Source organism: Somniosus microcephalus, chromosome 2 (genome assembly GCF_052327205.1).
Source record: "Somniosus microcephalus isolate GS21.2 chromosome 2, FLI_Smic_1.0, whole genome shotgun sequence".
NCBI classification, from domain to species: Eukaryota; Metazoa; Chordata; class Chondrichthyes; order Squaliformes; family Somniosidae; genus Somniosus; species Somniosus microcephalus.
Window position 1 is genome coordinate 197,561,041 of NC_140988.1, and position 21,010 is coordinate 197,582,050.

Below are 21,010 nucleotides of genomic sequence, written 5' to 3' on the forward strand. Positions count from 1 at the left end.
GTTCTCAGGCTGCGACTCAATCTAAAGCCTGGAAATGGCACATTAAGGGCATCATGAGGTCCAAATGAATCCAAACTTACATAGTTGGGCAGGTCTCAGTAGATCTAAACTGGGCCAATTCAGATGAATTTGGAGCTCTCCCCTGATACACAATGCCACACAGTCAGTAATGCTGCTGACATTACAATGCAGTGAAGCAGCCAGTAAGGAAGTACATACAAAATGGCATATTTGTAATGTAACACACGAGTGCTATACTAGTGTCGAGAAAGGCGCACATCAAGTGGCAAATCTGAATCCTTCTCACCTACCGACTTGACAATGTCAGCTGGGTTACATGGGAACTGTTGCCCTAAATTAAGTTTACTCATGTATTTGGCAGCGCTACGTAAACAAAGTGGTTATCAGCACCGTATGTAATTAATTTTTCTTGATCTAAACTAGACTTTTACATTACTGTACTACAGCAAACTATTTAATTGTTAGAGCAATGGAAAAATTAAATGCACCAAGTTCATGTCATTTTTACCTTGATTGATGAAGAAGCATAGAGCATATCTTCGAGTAGAAAATGGCAGCACTGGTTCAGATATCCTTCACAAAAGTCCTGAATCAGCTGCAGATTATATAGGCCATCAGCCAATGACATGGTCTCCTTCAAGCATATATCTGAGGAAACAAACATTTACAATGATTAAGAGTCAGTGAGACTTTCCTCCAGCCTCCCTTGGCAATAATGCCTCCAAGGACAAACTAATGAAGAATGATCCTGAATAGTCCGGCTACGATGTTTTGCAACTGTCAGTCTGAATTAAAGTAGCTGCAACACCTCTCAATTCAATGTCCAGACTTATTTTGCTCAAGTTATATTTGGTGTTGCCAGACTGTACTCCGCTTCAAAAAGAAGAGCTTTGAGGTGAAATCTGAAGACCTACAAAGGCATTTTTTATTGTGTTCACAAATAGATGGATGAGCCAGCAAAAGCTCGTCACTTTTATGCCCGTCTGAATACAGAAGCGGGATGACAATACTGCTGACATTAAATCTGGCTGCATGTTGACCATTAGCACCAGCGAAATGTATGGGTGGAATTCCAGCACAGAGTGTGGGTACGGATATTGCTGTGCAGTCAGTGTCCTAATGCTTCATCCAAGGGCACCATTTAGCGAGGCAATGGCTGCATCATTTTGGGCTAATTGTAGCTTCTTAATATAATGAATTAATGGGGAAGAGTTCCTGTGTGTGTTACGTGTAGCAGAATAAGAGGTATACTCTTTGTGCAACAACATTTTAAAACTATTTTTATAATGAGGAAATCTCCCTTCGTTGTGTTCATCAATGTGAGGGATGTTCATGATGGAGAATAAAACACTCTGCACCATTTCAGGTGTACAAGGGAAAGGGAGGGAAATTATAAACCTTTTTTAGAAAAAAAACAGGAGGCCACATTCTAAGAAATTTTGAATGATGAAGCTGGTAGCTTAGAAGTTCTCAAACAGACAGGTCCTGAAATTCTTCGGGTTGTGATTCTGGCAGTTACAGCAGAAGACCAGCAGAACTCCCAAGAAATCTCAGCGGCGCAAGCTTTGTTATGCATGAGGAAAACGCAAAGGAACCAAAACAATTAACTGTCGCCACGGGCTTTAATCAGTTATCCATGGTTACACAGACCCTTTGCAGTCATTTACTATAGACACAGAATGCAGTGTCTTAAATGTTATTACAATGCCTCAAGCACAGAGGTGGTTCTGCTTACAGTATAAAACAAAGCTCTCAATCTGCATCGTGTTTAAAGAGTGGAATTCAGGTTGGCACTCGGAGTGGGAGCTTAGCTCTCCGTGTAACTGACAAATCAGCAGCTTTTGCTAGTTCGGGAGTCTTGTGGCCACAATTGCTTTTCTCGATGATACTTAATGTCAAGCATCCCAACTGAAATAAGCCAGTTGCAATATGTGAAATAGAAGTCAGCTTCCTCCAGGTTGGATCCTAAGTTACTGCATTACAGGAAAGGAGGATACATTCTTTGACACTGGATCCCTTCTGAAAAACAGAGCCTCACCTTCCATTCGGATAATATCGGGACAGTAAAAATGGATCAATGCAGCTAATGTGCAACCATCTGTGGTGTCCTTCAACAGATTTTCTACTGGTGGGATGCAGGGCAGCTGTTTGGGTAGCGTTTGATCTTTCCTGTAGCGGGCCTATCACCAAATAACAGAGGCAGTTAGACAAATAAATGTATTTGTAAAAGGAACAGCAGACCTTTTATAAAAAAAAAAAAAAAAAAAAAAAAAATTCTCTTTTCCCTAAAATAACAAGATTTATTAAAAACCGTGCTCACACAACTCACTGTTTTTCTGTGATCTGGGATTAGACCAAGTTTCTCTGGCATTTAATTTTGATGATGGAAACACACATGGCACTAGCAAAGCACAGAGAATGTTTCCATTCTGCAGCGCTGCAGCAAAGTTTAAACCCTTTTTACACTTTTTTTTAAAAAGGCACCAAGGCCGTTTATGGACATTGAGTGGCAGGCATTAGGAAGTGTTGGTTTTGTACTTAAAAAACAAAAATGTCCCATTATACATTCCAGTGTTCTATCTACTGGTTATAGCAGCCAGAACATAAGCTTCATTAAAATACCCATATCAGCACCTCGGGCACCACATGAATACTTGTCTATCTCTTCACTGTGGTGCGCTGCAGATTAAATAATAAACACTAAAAACGTGTGTGGAGGAAGCAGGACCTAATGGATATCAGCCTGACAAACTATGCATCAAACTTAATTTTTTTTTTTTAACCAAAATGCTAAATAGAATTTAGCCACCAATATGCAACTTGCAAGCCTGTAACAAACAACTATTTCTAGAAGTTAAAAATGCCACTTTTCACTGCTAACTTATCAATGGATCGTACTCGTTAACCTCGCAACATCCCAGCCAGTCAGTAATTTCGAAGCACAATCAATTGAGGACAGTGGGGTCATGTGGCTGTTTTGCCTTACGGGAGTGACACAAGTGCATTCTGAAATAGAGACGGTGCCACCTCCACAACTCGGATGGTGTCAATGACTCATTTTTGTGTGACTCTGGAGAGCTGCCATCTGATTGCTTCTCCCTGGACTGCATCGCTTCATGCAAGGAGCCAGCTCTGTGCATCTGGATGCTCTGAAAAGACGAGTGCAATTTCCTACATTGGCCTCCAATTGGAGGGCAGCTCCAGGCAAAAAAAACATAAACTGGGACAAATGGTTCATGGAGGTCATTATAATGCTGCTTTCCCCAAGACTGGGTACCAATGGGTCGGAGGGTTAAAAGTGGTACTGGGCTGTAAACTCATGATTTTTCACGATGCAGGTTGAATGTTGGAATGATTTACAGTACAGGAAACTCTCTTTTTACCGGCACCTAAATAACCGGAAATCTCTCTTAACCGGCAAAATTCAGGAGTAGGTTCAGGTCAGTTTTACTTCATATTAGTGGACGTGTAACCGGGGTTCCTGGGTCTGTGGCCGTGTAACCAGGGTTCCTGGGTCTGTGGCCGTGTAACCGGGGTTCCTGGGTCTGTGGCCGTGTAACCGGGGTTCCTGGGTCTGTGGCCGTGTAACCGGGGTTCCTGGGTCTGTGGCCGTGTAACCGGGGTTCCTGGGTCTGTGGCCGTGTAACCGGGGTTCCTGGGTCTGTGGCCGTGTAACCGGGGTTCCTGGGTCTGTGGCCGTATAACCGGGGTTCCTGGGTCTGTGGCCGTGTAACCGCGGTTCCTGGGTCTGTGGCCGTGTAACCGGGGTTCCTGGGTCTGTGGCCGTATAACCGGGGTTCCTGGATCTGTGGCCGTGTAACCGGGGTTCCTGGATCTGTGGCCGTGTAACCAGGGTTCCTGGGTCTGTGGCCGTGTAACCAGGGTTCCTGGGTCTGTGGCCGTGTAACCGGGGTTCCTGGGTCTGTGGCCGTATAACCGGGGTTCCTGGATCTGTGGCCGTGTAACCAGGGTTCCTGGGTCTGTGGCCGTATAACCGGGGTTCCTGGATCTGTGGCCGTGTAACCGGGGTTCCTGGGTCTGTGGCCGTGTAACCGGGGTTCCTGCACCTGTTGCCACAGGGACGCCTGGATCTGTGGCCGTGTACGGGGCTCTCGTACCTTAGTAAGTATACCTCTCTGTAATCCGGACTTTTTGATCAACCGGCACCACGCCGGTGCTGGATAAAAAAGAGTTTCCTGTACTTCTAAACAAGTCCTCCCAACAATATTGTTGGCCAGCAAAGTATCCCACTATATGTAAATACATCTATAATCGTTTAAGTGGTGTTGTGGTTCAGGCAGACCGAAGAGGTGAGTCACCTCTCTCTCCTCCAGGGTTTTCAGTAGAAGTAGTTTGAGATGAAAACTATATGTAGAAGCCCAATCCTATGTGGGGACATTGTCTGAGTCCCATATCTAAAAGCTGAGCAAGAAAGCTTTGATGGAAAAAGCTCCCTGGTAGCAATCATAGGCTGTGACTAACTGAACTCTCGGTGTTAAGAAATAGTGATTACTTTGAGATCAATAGATATAGATACATATAGATACATAGAAGATAGGAGCAGGAGTAGGCCATTCGGCCCTTCGAGCCTGCTCCGCCATTCAATGAGATCATGGCTGATCATCCAAATTCAGTACCCTGTCCCTGCCTTCTCCCCATATCCCTTGATCCCTTTAGCCTTAAGAAATATATCCAACTCTTTCTTGAATATACTCAATGAACTGGCCTCCACCGCCCTCTGTGGCAGAGAATTCCACAGGTTCACCACTCTCTGGGTGAAGAAATTCCTCCTCATTTCAGTCCTAAATGGCTTACCCCTTATCCTTAGACTATGACCCCTGGTTCTGGACTCCCCGGCCATCAGAAACATCCTTCCTGCATCTAGTCTGTCCAGGCCTGACAGAATTTTATAGGTTTCGATGAGATCCCCTCTCAATCTTCTAAACTCCAGTGAGTAGAAGCCCAATCGACACAATCTCTCCTCATACGTCATTCCTGCCATCCCAGGTATCAGCCTGGTGAATCTTCGCTGCACTCCTTCCATGGCAAGAACGTCCTTCCTCAGGTAAGGCGACCAAAACTGCACACAATACTCAAGGTGTGGTCTCACCAAGGCCCTGTACAACTGCAGCAAGACATCCTTGTTCTTGTACTCGAACCCTCTTGCTACGAAGGCCAACATACTATTTGCCTTCTTAACCGCCTGCTGCACCTGCATGCTTACCTTCAGCGACTGGTGTACAAGAACACCCAGGTTTCCTTGCACTTCCCCTTCTCCCAATCTATTACCATTCAAATAATAATCTGCCTTCCTGTTTTTGCCACCAAAGTGGATAACCTCACATTTATCCACATTATAGTGCATTTGCCATGTTTCTGCCCAATCACCCAACCTGTCCAAATCGTGCTAGAGTTTCACGACATCCTCCTCACAGCATACCCTCCCCCCCAGCTTTGTGTCGTCTGCAAATTTGGAGATATTACATCCAATTCCCTCGTCCAGATCATTAATATATATTGTGAACAGCTGGGGTCCTAGGACCGATATTTGATTGATAGATGGCTATTTTTTAAGGCTAATTGTGAATATTGTTCAGTATCAAGAACAATACTTCAACAGGCTCTGATGATTTAGAATCCTCATGGAAGTCTACATATTGTGCGAGAACCCTTGCCTGTCTCAATTCCCAGCAAAGGTAGCAAAACGTGCTTGGCTGGCAAGCTACTGTACTCACTAGTGTACCTTTTACCACTTTTGTTCACAAAGTTCCCGTAACAAATTATTTAGTATAAATTATTGCTGCAACTGCTAAATACTCAAAAGAGTTGGTCACAGTATTAGTGAAACAAGCCCACTCATTAATGTCTAAGGAAGAAAGAAAAATACATCATGGAAAACTGGGAATATAAAGGGAAGTTATGAGGTTTAAAAAAAAGCTAATTTTTAAAAATTCGTTTATGGGATCTGGGCATCGCTGGAAAGCCCAGCATTTATTGCCAATCCCTAATTGCCCTTGAGAAGGTGGTGGTGAGCCGCGTTCTTGAACCGCTGTAGTTCGTGTGGTGAATGTACACCCGCAGTGCTGTTAGGGAGGGAGTTCCAGGATTTTGACCCAACGATGATGAAGGATCGGCAATATACTTCTAAGTCAGGATGGTGCGTGACTTGGAGGGGAACTTGGAGGCGGTGGTGTTCCCATGCGCCTACTGCTCTTGTCCTTCTTGGTGGAAGAGGTCGCGGGTTTGGGAGGTGCTGCCGAAGAAGCCTTGGCGAGTTGCTGCAGTGCATCTTGTAGATGGTACACACTGCAGACACAGTACGCCGGTGGTGGAGGGTGTGAATGTTTAAGGCGGTTTAAGCCGCAGAATAATATAATAAAAGATCCATAGGGTGGCAATTTATATGAAGGTATCTAACTTGTCATATTTAATTCTCTATTGACTTAATTCTGAAAGCGTCGTTCCCATAGTGGATTATTTACTGTTGAATTAAGTTGATTAAACTCTTTTTTAAATGAGCCCTTCAATAGCTGAATTGATAAATGTAAAACACGTGATGCAAAAGTAACTTATGCAGACAAGAAGCCTGGAATTTTTTGCTTCTGCATTCACCAACCCACAATTTTCTGCCCATTAAAGTGAATGAGCAGAAAATAGCAGGCTGGCAAGCGCAGAAGCAAAAAATCCCAGCTGTTACACCTCTGTCTCTGTTTCAGGTTGTCCGAGTCAGCTAGGGTTCTACAACTGACCTAAAATGCCCCAATTCCCAGAGAGGGTGATATAAACACACATAGGCCTAGAAATTGGGTTGGGGTGCCAAAGTGGCGCAAAAGTCGCCTGAGCGCAGGATTTAGCGCAGCGATCGGAGTGATACCGATCGCCAGAAATTCAGTTTCAGTGCCCCTCGAGGGAGACGGGGCGAGGCTCGAGGCGCTCCGCGTCCCTCTTAGGGCGCTGAAACTGATTATCGCAGCGCAACGTGCCGCAGCGCCACATGCTGCGGCACGGCACGCTGCAGTACTGCAGGCCTTCCTCCCACTGTTAAGGGGGAGGTGCCTGCAACAGCGCGATCCCCGCTCACGAGTGCCGGCAAATGAGCCCAGCACCAAGGAGAAGTGCCGGGCTCTCGGGAAACAGCCGGCAATGCCGCGGGGGGGGGGGGGGGGGGGGGTGGTGAGGAGGCCGGGGACGGAGGTGCTGGCGGGCGGCCGCTGCCCCGCACCTCCACCTTAACTTGCGCCGCTGCCGGCACAGTAAGGCCCCGTGAACCGGGCGCGGGTAGCGAGCGGCGCAACTGCGGCGTTCGCTACCAAATATCGCGAACGGGGCACGAATGGGGCGCTGCGCACACCGATGACGTCATCGGTGGCGGCGCAGCGCAAATGCCTAACGCCACCATTAGCGCCCCTACTGAATATCGCCGGAGACGCAGCCAGTGGCGCTACAGCCACTGACTGCCTCTTTAGGTGCTAACAGGTGGCGCTACTCACCCAATTTCTCCCCCATACTCTTAAAAAGGTGACAAAAAGTGCACACCTGTGTCCCACTAAATTCTGCTGTCAGGAGCAGTACTGATTTCTCGTTCTAATTAAGTTCTGAAATATCGACTTGATATTCCATTTACATCTTTTTTAAAAAGGTAAGAAATTTGACCATGAAGGATAGTTGACAAATTTGATGTTTCCTTTACATATTGAAATAATCTACAGTACACAGTATAAAAACTCTTGTATTACTGCATGGAAAATTATAAAAACAAAAAAATTGTTACAAACAAAAAGAACCCAAAAATATGACATCCAAACATAATCATCCGGTATATGGTTGTCTTCACAGTCTACATTCACCTTCTCACGTTTCCAAATGGTTGAAGATATTTCAGACTCGGATATGCCTTGTGTAGTGGCAAAAATGAGTCAGAATAAACACAAAACTAATCTGTTTGCCATTGTTTTCCGAGCATCTTTACTTTGGCGCTCGCTCTACTTTATTCAGCATGGCACTCAACCCTGTACTGGCCCGGTTATATCGGGAAGGTGATTACTGTCAATGATGCAGCCATGTTATGTCGTCCCCAAGATTTCTTTGTCCAAGCTATCAGCTAGGAATCAGCAGAGGAGTAAACCAGACTCAGTGCATCAGTTCTTGGGCAGAATCTCCACGTACCAACCAACATTTACTCCCAGAACGTCAACTAAAATGGTCCATTCCGATAGACTCAGGCTGGCCTATGTCCTCATGTGGTCAATACCGAGTGAGTGAATGGGATAAACCGCCACAGATGACCAGATTAATTTCTTTGTCCTGATTTCGAACCCGACGCAGAATCAGGAAAGGCTTTCAGCTGGCAAGCTGGACCAGTGCTGAAAGAAACTGATGTCCTCTGGCAACCCCAGTCCTTAATGAGCAACAAATACATTGGTGTAATTAATGGCCTAGATTAGACACAAGAGATGCATGATTATTGTTCAAGTGAAAAGACTTCTTTGTAACTGTGGTAATAACTCACACAGCAGTGACAGCAATCAATAAATGACAAATGAAACCTATTTCTACATAATGGGCCGGAATTTGCGGTCGGAGGCGTACCTCTGGAAGACACCTCCGACCCGGAAAAAAAATCCTAACCTACCTGCTGGTTCCCAGACTTCAGGCTGCGTAAAGGCCCACGGGTCCCAGGGACACAGGCAGTTTGGAAGCGTCCCTGGGATCACGTGGGCTAGGTCCTCCTATCAGAAAGGAAGATTCCTCATCATGCTTATGGGGAATTCCATTTATGAACGGAATCCGCATAAGCATATGAGGAATTACATAGAAACATAGAAGATCGGAGCAGGAGTAGCCATTCGGCCCCTCGAGCCTGCTCCGCCATTCAATGCGATCATGACTGATCATCCAAATTCAGTACCCTGTCCCTGCTTTCTCCCCATATCCCTTGATCCCTTTAGCCTTAAGAAATATATCCAACTACTTCTTGAATATATTTAAGGAATTGGCCTCTACTGTCTTCTGTGGTAGAGAATTCCACAGGTTCACCACTCTCTGGGTGAAGAAATTCCTCCTCACCTCAGTCCTAAATGACTTACCCCTTATCCTTAGACTGTGACCCCTGGTTCTGGACTCCCCCACCATCAGGAACAGCCTTCCTGCATCTAGTCTGTCTAGTCCTGTTAGAATTTTATAAGTTTCAATGAGATCCCCTCTCATTCTTCTAAACTCTAGTGAATATAAGCCTAATCGACCCAATCTCTCTTCATACGTCATTCCTGCCATCCCAGGTATCAGTCTGGTGAATCTTCGCTGCACTCCCTCCATGGCAAGAACATCCTTCCTCAGATAAGGCGACCAAAACTGCACACAATACTCAAGCTGTGGTCTCATCAAGGCCCTGTACAACTGCAGCAAGACATCCTTGCTCCTGTACTCGAATCCTCTCGCTATGAAGGCCAGCATACCATTTGCCTTCTTAACCGCCTGCTGCACCTGCATGCTTACCTTCAGCGACTGGTGCACAAGGACACCCAGGTCTCGTTGCACTTCCCCTTTTCCCAATCTACTGCCGTTCAGATAATAATCTGCCTTCCTGTTTTTGCCACCAAAGTGGATAACCTCGCATTTATCCACATTATACTGCATCTGCCATGCATCTACCTATTCGCCCAACCTGTCCAAATCATACTGGAGTTTCTCTGCATCCTCCTCACAGCACACACGCCCACCCAGCTTTGTGTCGTCTGCAAACCTGGAGATATTACATCTAGTTCCCTCGTCTAGATCATTAATATATATTGTGAACAACTGGGGTCCTAGCACCGATCCCTGCGGTACCCCACTAGTCACTGCCTTCCAATCGGGAAAAAGACCCGTTTATTCCAACTCTTTGCTTCCTGTCTGCCAACCAGTTCTCTATCCAAGTCAGTACCTTAGCCCCAATCCCATGTGCTTTAACTTTGCACGCTCGTCTCTTATGCGGGACCTTATTGAAAGCCTTCTGAAAGTCCAAATACACCACATCCACTGGTTCTCCCTTATCTATTCTACCAGTTACATCCTCAAAAAGTTCCAGTAGATTAGTCAAGCATGATTTACCTTTTGTAAATCCATGTTGACTTTGTCCGATCCTGTCACTATTTTCCAAGTGCTCGGCTATTACATCTTTTATAATGGACTCTAGCATTTTCCCCACTACCGATGTCAGGCTTACCGGTCTATAATTACCTGTTTTTTCTCTACCACCTTTTTTTAAATAGTGTGGTTACATTAGCTACCCTCCAATCCATGGGAACTGTTCCAGAGTCTATAGAATTTTGGAAGATGACCAGCAATGCATCTACTATTTCTAGGGCCACTTCTTTATGTACCCTAGGAAGTAGATTATCAGGCCCTGGGGATTTATCGGCCTTCAATCCCGTCAATTTCCCCAACACCATTTCCCTACAAATACTGATTTCATTCAGTTCCTCCCTCTCATTAGACCCTATGTTCCCTGACATCTCTGGGAGTTTATTTGTGTCCTCCTTTGTGAAGACAGAACCAATGTATGTATTTAATTGGTCTGCCATGTCTTTGTTCCCCATTATAAATTCCCCTGATTCTGACTGCAAGGGACCTACGCTTGACTTTGCCAATCTTTTTCTCTTCACATATCTATAGAAGCTTTTACAGTCAGTTTTTATGTTCCCTGCAAGCTTACTCTCAAACTCTATTTTCCCCCTTTTAATTAATCCCTTTGTCCTCCTTTGCTGAATCCTAAACTGCTCCCAATCCTCAGGTTTGCTGCTTTTTCTGGCCAGTTTATATGTCCTCTCCTTGGATCTTATGCTATCCCTAATTTCCCTTGTTAGCCAATGTTGAGTCACCTTTTTTGTTTTATTTTTATGCCAAACAGGGATGAACAAATTCTGTAGTTCATCCATGCGATCTTTAAATGTTTGCCATTGCCTATTCACCATCAACCCTTTAAGTAACATTCCCCAATCCATCCTAGCCAACTCGTACCTCATACCATCGTAGTTTCCTTTAGTTAAATTCAGGACCCTAGTCTCTGAATCAACTACTTCACTCTCCATCTTAATGAAGAATTCTATCATATTATGATCGCTCCTCCCCAAGGGGCCTCGCACAACAAGATTGCTAATTAATCCTTTCTCATTACATAATACCCAGTCTAAGATGGCCTGATCTCTAGTTGGTTCCTCGACATATTGGTCCAGGCAACCATCCCGTATACACTCTAGGAATTCCTCTTCCACAGTATTGTTACTAATTTGGTTAGACCAATCTATATGTAGATTAAAGTCACCCATGATAACTGCTGTGCCCTTATTGCACGCATCTCTAATTTCCCGTTTAATGCCATCCCCAACCTCAGCATTACTTTTTGGGTGTCTGTATACAACTCCCACTAACGTTTTCTGCCCCTTGGTATTTCTCAGTTCTACCCATACAGATTCTACATCATCAGAGCTAATATCCTTCCTTACTATTGTGTTAATCTCCTCTTTAACCAGCAATGCTACCCCACCGCCTTTTCCTTTTTGCCTGTCCTTTCTGAATATTGAATACCCCTGGATGTTGAATTCCCAGCCTTGGTCACCCTGGAGCCATGTCTCCGTAATCCTAATTATATCATATTCCCAAATAATTAAATAATTTACACAACTGGAATAAAAATGAAAGTCCCTTTAATGAAGCATTTACAATAAAAATTAAATTTTTTGAAAAATAATTTTAAACATTTTAATCCAGGTCAAAGTTTGCATAAACTCATTTTAAATGTTTGCGGATGATTTTTTTACTTTTAATTTAACATTTATATTAACCATTACGCTGCTGAAAGCAGGCCGTACACCTGCTTTTACCAGGCGCAAGGGTTTCGTGGGCATTTGCTGGGCAGTATAGAATCATAGAATGGTTACAGCACAGAAGGAAGCCATTCAGCCCTTGGAGCCTGTGCCGGCTCCCTGCAAGAGCACTTCAGCTAGTTCCTCTCCCGCGACCTTTCCCTGTAGCCTTGCAAATTTTTTTCCCTTCAAGTACTTATCCAATTCCCTTTTCAAAGGCACGATTGAGTCTGCCTCCACCACCCTTTCAGGCAACGCATCCAGATCTAACCACTCGCTACGTAAAAATGTTTTTCCTCATGTCGCCTTTGGTTCTTCTGCCAAACACCTTAAATCTGTGTCCTCTGGTTCTCGACCCTTCTGCCAATGGTAACAGCTTCTCTCTATCTATTCTGTCTAGACCCCTCATGATTTTGAACACCTCAATCAAATCTCCTCTTAACCTTCTCCGCTCTAAGGAGAACAACCCCAGCTTCTCCAGTCTATCTATGTAACCGAAGTCCCTCATCCCTGGAACCATTCTTGTAAATCCTTTCTGCACCCTCTCTAAGACCTTCACATCCTTCCTAAAGTGTGGTGCCCAGAATTGGACACAATACTCCAGTTGAGCCAAACCAGTGTTTTATAAAGGTTCATCATAACTTCCTTGCTTTTGTACTCCATGCTTCTATTTATGAAGCCCAGGATTCCATCAGCTATTTTAACCGCTTTAATCAAGCTGCCCTGCCATCTTCAACGATTTGTGCACATATACCTCCAGGTCTCTCTGTTCATGCACCCCCTTTAGAATTGTACCCTTTAGTTTAACATAAGAAATAGGAGCTGGAGTTGGCTATTTTGCCCTTCAAGCCTGCGCCGCCATTCAACAAGATCATGGCTGATCCTCTACCTCAACTTCACCTTCCCGCACTATCCCCATATCTCTTAATTCCCAAATATTTATCGACCTCTGTCTTGAATATACTCAACGACTGAGCATCCACAGCTCTCTGGGTGCAGAATTCCAAAGATTCACAACCCTTTGAAGAAATTTCTCCTCATCTCAGTCCTAAATGGCCAACCCCTATTCTGAGACTGTTACCCCGTGTTCTAGATTTCCCAGCCAGGGGCAACATTTTCTCAGCATTAACCCTGTCAAGCCCCTTAAGAATTTTATATGTTTCAATTAGATCACCTATCATTCTTCTAAACTCGAGGGAATATAGGCCTAGTCTACTCAATCTCTCCTCATAGGACAATCCCCCCATCCCGGGAATCAGTCTAGTGAACCTTTGTTGCACTCCATCTAAAGCAAGTATGTCTTTCCTTAGGTAAGGAGACCAGAGCTATACACAATACTCCAGGTGTGACCTCACCAATGCCCTGTAATTGTAGCAAGACTTCTTTACTCTTATACTCTAATCCCTTTGCAACAAAAGCTAACACACCATTTGCTTTCCTAATTGCTTACTGTACCTGCATGTTAACTTTCTATTATTCATGTACAAGGACACCCAGGTCCCTCTGAATGCAAACATTTCCCAGTCTCTCACCATTCAAAAAATATTCTGCTTTCTTGTTTTTCCTACCACAGTGGATAACTTCACACTTCTCCACATTATATTCCAGTTGCCATGTTGTTGCCTACTCAGTCAACCTGTCTATATCTCTCTGCAGCCTCTTTGCGTCCTCCTCACAGCTTACTTTCCCACCTAACTTTGTATCATCAGCAAACTTGGATACGTACACTCCGTCCCTTTATCTAAGTCATTAATATAGATTGTAAATAGCTTAGGCCCAAGCACTGATCCTTGCGGTACCCCGCTAGTTGCAGCCTGCCAACATAAAAAAGTCCCGTTTATTCCTACTCTCTTGTTTTCTGTCCATTAGCCAATCCTCAATCCATGCTAATATATTAACCCCAATCCCATGAGTCCTAATTTTGTGTACTAACCTTGTGTGACACCTTATCACATGCTTTTTGAAAATCCAAATACACTACATCCACTGGTTCCCCCACATCCATCCTACTAGTTACACCTTCAAAACAGATTTGTCAAACACGATTTCCCATTCATAAAACCATGTTGACTCTGCCTTTAAGAACCCTGTTACTACGTCCTTAATAATAGATTCTAGTATTTTATATTGCCGCTCCTCGTTCCTCCGACCAAAATGTATCACGTCGCACTTTTCTGTGTTAAGTTTCATCTGCCACGTGTCCGCCATTCCACTAGCCTGTTTAGGTCCTCTTGAAGTCTATCACTATCCTCCTCACTGTTTACTGTACTTCCAAGTTTTGTGTCATCTGCAAATTTTGAAATTGTGCCCTGTACACCCAAGTCCAAGTCATTAACATTTATCAAGAAAAGCAGTGGTCCTAGTACCAACCCCTGGGAAACACCACTGTGTACCTTCCTCCAGTCCGAAAAACAACCGTTCACCACTACGCTCTGTTTCCTGTCAATTTCGTATCCATGCTGCCACTGTCCCTTTTATTCCATGGGCTTCAACCTTGCTGGCAAGCCTATTATATGGCACGTTATCAAACGCCTTTTGGAAATCCATGTACACCACATCAACCACATTGCCCTCATCAACCCTCTCTCTTACCTCATCAAAAAACTCAATCAAGTTTGTTAAACACGATTTGTCTTTAACAAGTCAGTGCTGGCTTTCCTCAATTAATCCACACTTGTCCAAGTGACTGTTAATTTTGTCCCAGATTATCGTTTCTAAAAGCTTCCCCATTATCAAGGTTTAAATGACTGGTTTGTAGTTGCTGGGTTTATACTTACACCCTTTTTTGAACAAGGGTGTAATATTTGCAATTCTCCAGTCCTCTGGCACCACCCCCATATCTAAAGGAGGATTGGATGATTATGGCCAGGACCTCCGCAATTTCCACTTTTACCTTCCTCAGCATCTTAGGATGCATCCCATCCTGTCATGGTGACTTGACTACTTTAAGTACAGCCAGCCTTTCTAGTACCTCCGCTTTATCAATTTTTTGCCCATCCAGTATCTCAACTGCCTCCTCTTTATGACTTTGGCAGCATCTTCTTCCTTGGTAAAGACAGATGCAAAGTACTCATTTAGTACCTCAGCTATGCCCTCTGTCTCCATGCGTAGGTCTCCATTTTGGTCCCTAATCGGCCCCACCCCTCCTCTTACTACCCGTTTACTATTTATATGCTTATAGAAGACCTTTGGATTCCCTTTTATGTTAGCTGCCAGTCTATTATACTCTCTCTTTGCCCCTCTTATTTCCGTTTTCACTTCCCCTCTGAACTTTCTACATTCAGCCTAGTTGTCACTTGTACTCTCAACCTGACATCTGTCATACATAGGATAACATAGGGTATACGGCACTGAAACAGGCCATTCGGCCCAACCAGTCCATGCTGGTGTTTATGCTCCACTCGAGCCTCCTCCAGTCTTTCCTCAATTAAATCTATCAGCATAACCCTCTATTCCCTTCTCCCTCATATGTTTGTCTAGCCTCCCCTTAAATGCATCAATACTATTCGCTTCAACCACTCCTTGTGGTAGTGAGTTCCACATTCTCACCACTCTTTGGGTAAAGAAGTTTCTTCTGAATTCCCTATTGGATTCCTTGTTGACTATCTTATATTGATGGCCTCTAGTTATGCTCTTCCCCACAAGTGGAAACATTCTCTCTGTATCCACGCCATCAAATCCTTTCATAATTTTATAGACCTCTATTAGGTCACCCCTCAGCCTTCTTTTTTCAAGAAAAGAGACCCAGCCTGTTCATCCTTTCCTGATATGTATACCCTCACATTTCTGGTATCATTCTTGTAAATCTTCACTGCACCCTCTCCAGTGCTTCTATATCCTTTTTATAATATGGCGACCAGAACTGCACACAGTACTCCAAGTGTGGTCTAACCAAGGTTCGATACAGGTTTAGCATAACTTCCCTACTTTTCAATTCTATCCCTCTAGAAATAAACCCTAGTGTTTGCTTTGCATTTTTAATGGCCTTGCTAACCTGAGGCGCAACTTTTAGTGATTTGTGTATTTGTACTCCGAGATCCCTTTGTTCCTCCACCCCACCCAGACTCACACCCTCCAAGTGATAAGTGACCTCCCTATTCTTCCTACCAAAATGTAATACCTCACATTTATCTGTGTTGAACTTCATTTGCCAATTAATTGCCCATTCTGCAAGTTTATTAATGTCCTCCTGTAATTTGTTGCAGTCCTCAGTATTGACTATCCCATCCAATTTTGTATCATCCGCAAATTTAGAAATTGTGTTTTTGATTCCAAAGTCTGAATCGTTAATGTAAATTGTGAACAGCAGTGGTCCTAGCACTGATCCTTGTGGAACACCAATACCCACCTTCTGCCACTGTGAATAGCTACCCTTTACTCCCACTCTCTGCTTTCTGTCCTGAAGCCAGCCAGCAAGCAATCCATTCTGCTATTTGTCCCCTGACTCCGCATTCTCTGACCTTATTCATTAGTCTATTATGTGGTACCTTATCGAAGGCCTTTTGAAAATCTAGATAAATTACATCTACTGCATTACCATTGTCTACTCTCTCTGTTACCTCTTCAAAAAATTCAATAAGGTTGGTCAAGCAAGACTTTCCATTTTGAATTCCATGCTGACTATTCATTATTATAATTTTCTTTCTAGATATTCTTCTATTCTCTCCTTTAGTAGGGATTCCATTACTTTTCCTACCACCGATGTTAAGCTGACAGGTCTATAATTACCTGGACATGTTCTATCCCCCTTCTTAAATATTGGTATTACGTTAGCTATCCGCCAGTCCTCTGGCACTATACCTTTTTCTATGTGTAGTAATGCCTCTGGTATCTCTTCCCTAGATCTTTTAAAATGCATGGATGCAATCCATCCGGACCAGGGGTTTTATCCTCTTTGAGTTTGATTAATTTATTTAATATATCCCCTTTTTTATTTTAAGTGCACTTATCTCATTACTAATCTCATCATCCAATGTCATGTTCACCTGTTCTATCTCCCTGGTAAATACTGAAGCGGAATAATGATTTAATATTTCTGCCATCTCTCTATCGTTACCTGTGGTATTGCCCTGTCCATCCCTTAATGGCCCTATTCCCATCCCAACCTTTTTTTTATTGATGTGCCTGTAAAATATTTTACTTTTTTTTATGTTCCTTGATAATTTAATTTCATAGTTCCTCTTTGCCTTCCTAATCGTTTTTTTTTTTACTTCTCTCCTAATCTCTTCGTATTCTCTCTTATCATGCACTCCTTTGCTGTCTATGTATTTAATGTATGCCTTTTTCCTTACCCTCAATTGTTTCCTTATGTCTTTATTCATCCATGGAGTCTCATTAGTGTTTAGTTTGTTCTTTCCTTTTAGCAGAATATATTTTTCCTGCACTCTGTTGAACATCGTTTTAAATGTTTCCCATTGTCGTTCTACATCGTTGTTTGCCAATATTGTTGCCCATTTTATCTTCCCAAGTTCCATTCTCAGCCTCTCAAAATCAGCTTTTCTCCAATCTATTAACTTGGTTTTTGTCATTCTTATGTCCTTCTCTATTGTCATCTTAAAGCATATTATATTATGGTCACTATTGCCTATATGTTCCCCTATTTTTACTTCTCTTATCTGCTCTGGCTCATTTCCCATAACTAGATCCAATAGCGAATCCTCCCTTGTTGGGCTTTTTACATATTGGGTTAGAAAGGAGTCCTGTAGACATTGTAGGAACTCTATTCCCTTATCCCCTTTACCTACCTCTTCTGTCCAATTAATATCGGGGTAGTTGAAATCCCCCATGATTATTATTCCGTGTTTTTTACTCATTTCTCTAATTTGTCTGTATAGTTCTTCCTCCACCTCCCTTCCACTATTAGGTGGTCTGTAGACTATGCCTATTAATGTGATTGATCCTTTATTATATTTTATCTCTATCCATATAGGTTCTATTTTTGTCTTGCCCCCTTTTTCTGCTTCATTTTACTCTCTATCTCTTTCATCATCCAGGGAAAAGAAAGAAAGACTTGCATTTATATAGCGCCTTTCACGACCACGGGACGTCTCAAAGCACTCTACAGCCAATGAAGTACTTTTGAAGTGGAGTCACTGTTGTAATATGGGAAATGCGGCAGCCAATTTGCGCACAGCAAGGTCCCACAAACAGCAATGTGATCATGACCAGATAATCTGTTTTTGTTATGTTGGTTGAGGGATAAATGTTGGCCAGGACACCAGGGATAACTCCCCTGCTCTTCTTCAAAATAGTGACATGGGATCTTTTACGTCCACCTGAGAGAACAGATGGGGCCTCGGTTTAACGTTGCATCTGAAAGACGGCACCTCCGACAGTGCAGCACTCCCTCAGCACTGCACTGGAGTGTCAGCCTTGATTTATGTGCTCAAGTCCCTGGAGTAGGATTTGAACCCACAACCTTCTGACTCAGAGGCGAGAGTGCTACCCACTGAGCCACAGCTGACACAGGGAGCTCTGGCTTTGGTTGCCCTACCTTTCCCCCTTGTGAGAATGTACCTCGACTGTACCCGAACCATCTCCTCTTTAAACGCAGCAAATAGCCCAACTCTGTGCCAGCGAAAGTGATTTTTGGGTCGGTTCGTATGATCTATCAAGGCACATGCCCAGCGCATGCAGAAACCCGGAACTTGCGGGGCCTTTTACAAGGCTTACGATGGCATATGCTGTGCATACACCGTCATCAGCCCCGCAATATCTGGGCCAATGAGTAAAATCTATTAAGAATTTATTGGGCAGGGCAGGGGGTGGGTGGGGGCTAACAACACTGGTTCCTAGCTTTGATGGCTGTGGGAAAATGGACCACATATTCTGACATTAAATGAAGTCAGTCAGGAATGCCCCTGGTTTCAATCCTTTTTCTGTGCTGCGTTATGTAGTCTCAGTGAGGTGCTACAATTGGCCTCCATATCCCTGGGCTACAGAGAAAAACAGAACACAATGGCCAGGGTTTCTACTCCTGGTCATCACCCAATGAAATTTGCTAGATGTGCACTATCATGGCCCGTCCAGTTACTGGTAGGTCATTCTGTGCCGAATTGGAAGGAAGTGACTTGTGGTGCCCCACAAGGATCTGTGCTGGGGCCTCAACTATTCACTATACTCATGACTTAGATAACAAAAGAGAGAGCGATATATCCAAGTTTACCGATGTCACAAAGATTGGTGAAATCAAAAGCAGCGTAGAGGGAGCATAAAATTACAAAGAGATAGTGTTAGATTAAATGAATCAGCAAAAATGTGGCAGATGGATTTTACACAGCTAAGTGTGAAGTCATTTTGGACCAAAAAAAGATAGCTCCGAGTATTTTTCAAATGCTGAAAGGCTAAGAACAATGGAGCTCCAAAGCAATTTAGGGGTTCATGTACACAGATCACTAAAATGTAGTGGGGTCAGGTACAAAACATAATCAAAAAGGCTAATGGCATGTTAGTCTTTCTATCTAGTGGGCTAGAATATAAAGGGGAGGAAGTTTTGCTACAGTTATACAAAGCCCTGGTTAAACCACATCTGGAGTACTGTGTACAGTTCTGGGCATTGCAGTTTAGAAAGGATACATTGGCCTTGGAGGGTGTGTGGTGCAGATTCACTAAAAATATTACCAGGGCTCCAATGGTTAGATTATGAGGATGGATTACATAGTCTAGGCTTGTATTTCCTGGAATATAGAAGGTTAAGGGGGCGATTTGATTGAGGTTTTTAGGATTTTGAAAGTAATTGATTGGGCAGAGAGAGAAACTTTTTGAGCTGGTGGGGGAGTCTAGGACACGGGGACATAACCTTAAAATCAGAGCCAGGCCAGTCAGGACAGAAGTTAGGAAACACTTCTTCATGCAAAGGGTGGTAGAAGTGTGGAACTCTCTTCCACAAAAAGCAGATGATGTTAGCTCAATTAATAATTTTTTAATCTGAGAGCGATAGATTTTTGCTAGCCTGAGGTATTAATGGATATGGAGCCAAGACGGGTATATGGAGTTAAGATACAGATCAGCCACGATCTCACTGAATGGGCTTGAAGGGCTGAATGGCCTACTCCCGTTCCTATGTTCCTAATATCTCAACATGAAATGCTGACTTTATGAACGGGGATCAAGTGGAGAAAATTTTAGATTAAAAAAAAACATTAATTCCTAAATTCAAATATACCTGTAATTGTATAATTACAAATGATCGTGTAGTCTTTGGATTTTTAGGAATTTAAATAATTTAAAAGTTATCCAAACTTGTGACACCATTTCTGCAATCCCTTTAACATTGTTTCCCATATTATGTTTCTCTATTTCATCGTATAAATAACCTGGATAGAATCAAATAAAAAAAATCCTCCAATAATATTAATTAGTTGATAATGCATAAAATATAACCGGTCATTGAAATCTGAATATATGAGCCCATGAATAGGAAATTTACAAAACTTTATAATTCGAGCACAATTCCTTTCAGGAAACCAGATGTAAGAAGTTTCTTTTCTGGCACTTCCAATTACACTAAAAGGTTTACCAGGGACTCTACTTATATGGGTACCCACAGTCTCTTGTGGTGCAACGTTTACGTGTTACATTGGTCTGAAATGCAATATCATTGGTGTGTTAATTTCATTACTGCCAAGAGTGAAACATTTCCCCCAAACCTTGTTTTTCTCCACTATGTTGTGCAATTTTCTGCCTCCAGTTTTCCCTCCCTTCCTGTCCATAATTTTGATGTAACCCTTGCACCTGCTCACTTCAGCACAGCGAAGATCTGTAGACATAAACCTAAATCCCAACATTCTGTAGAGCAGCACACTGGTGCTTCAATGCAGGATACCATCCATATATATTAAAAATTTTATGTATGCATGCACTTCCTGTGAACTATTTTTGAAGTCGCCTCCATAAACTTATCATGCTGTTGTTACACTCCCGCCAGTAGAGGTCCTGGAGCAGCATTACTTGTGGGAGGGCATAAGTATAGTGTGACTAATCTTATTAGGCAGTTTCCATTCTATATGTGGATGCGGTAATTAATAATGGTAACTTAAAAATAAAGGACAGAATGTATGATCCTAAAATTGGGCCTAAATTATATCTGTGTTTACTGGCCCAATTATCCTCCACCATCTAACCCCACCTCTCCTGAAGACTACCGT

The 21,010-nt window shown here is 43.2% G+C and overlaps 1 protein-coding gene across 5 annotated transcripts in view; it reads right to left on the minus strand.

Moving 5' to 3' along the window:
- camsap2a (calmodulin regulated spectrin-associated protein family, member 2a) overlaps positions 1 to 21,010 on the minus strand; it is a 249,257-nt gene that overhangs the window by 68,420 nt on the left and 159,827 nt on the right. For all 5 annotated transcript variants that reach the window (XM_085968318.1, XM_085968308.1, XM_085968338.1 and 2 more), the window contains 2 exons: positions 2,060 to 2,201; positions 530 to 669 (listed from right to left, as the gene is read on the minus strand). In XM_085968318.1, coding sequence (XP_085824444.1) covers positions 530 to 669; positions 2,060 to 2,201 — 282 coding nt within the window. The remainder of the gene's footprint in view (positions 1 to 529; positions 670 to 2,059; positions 2,202 to 21,010) is intronic.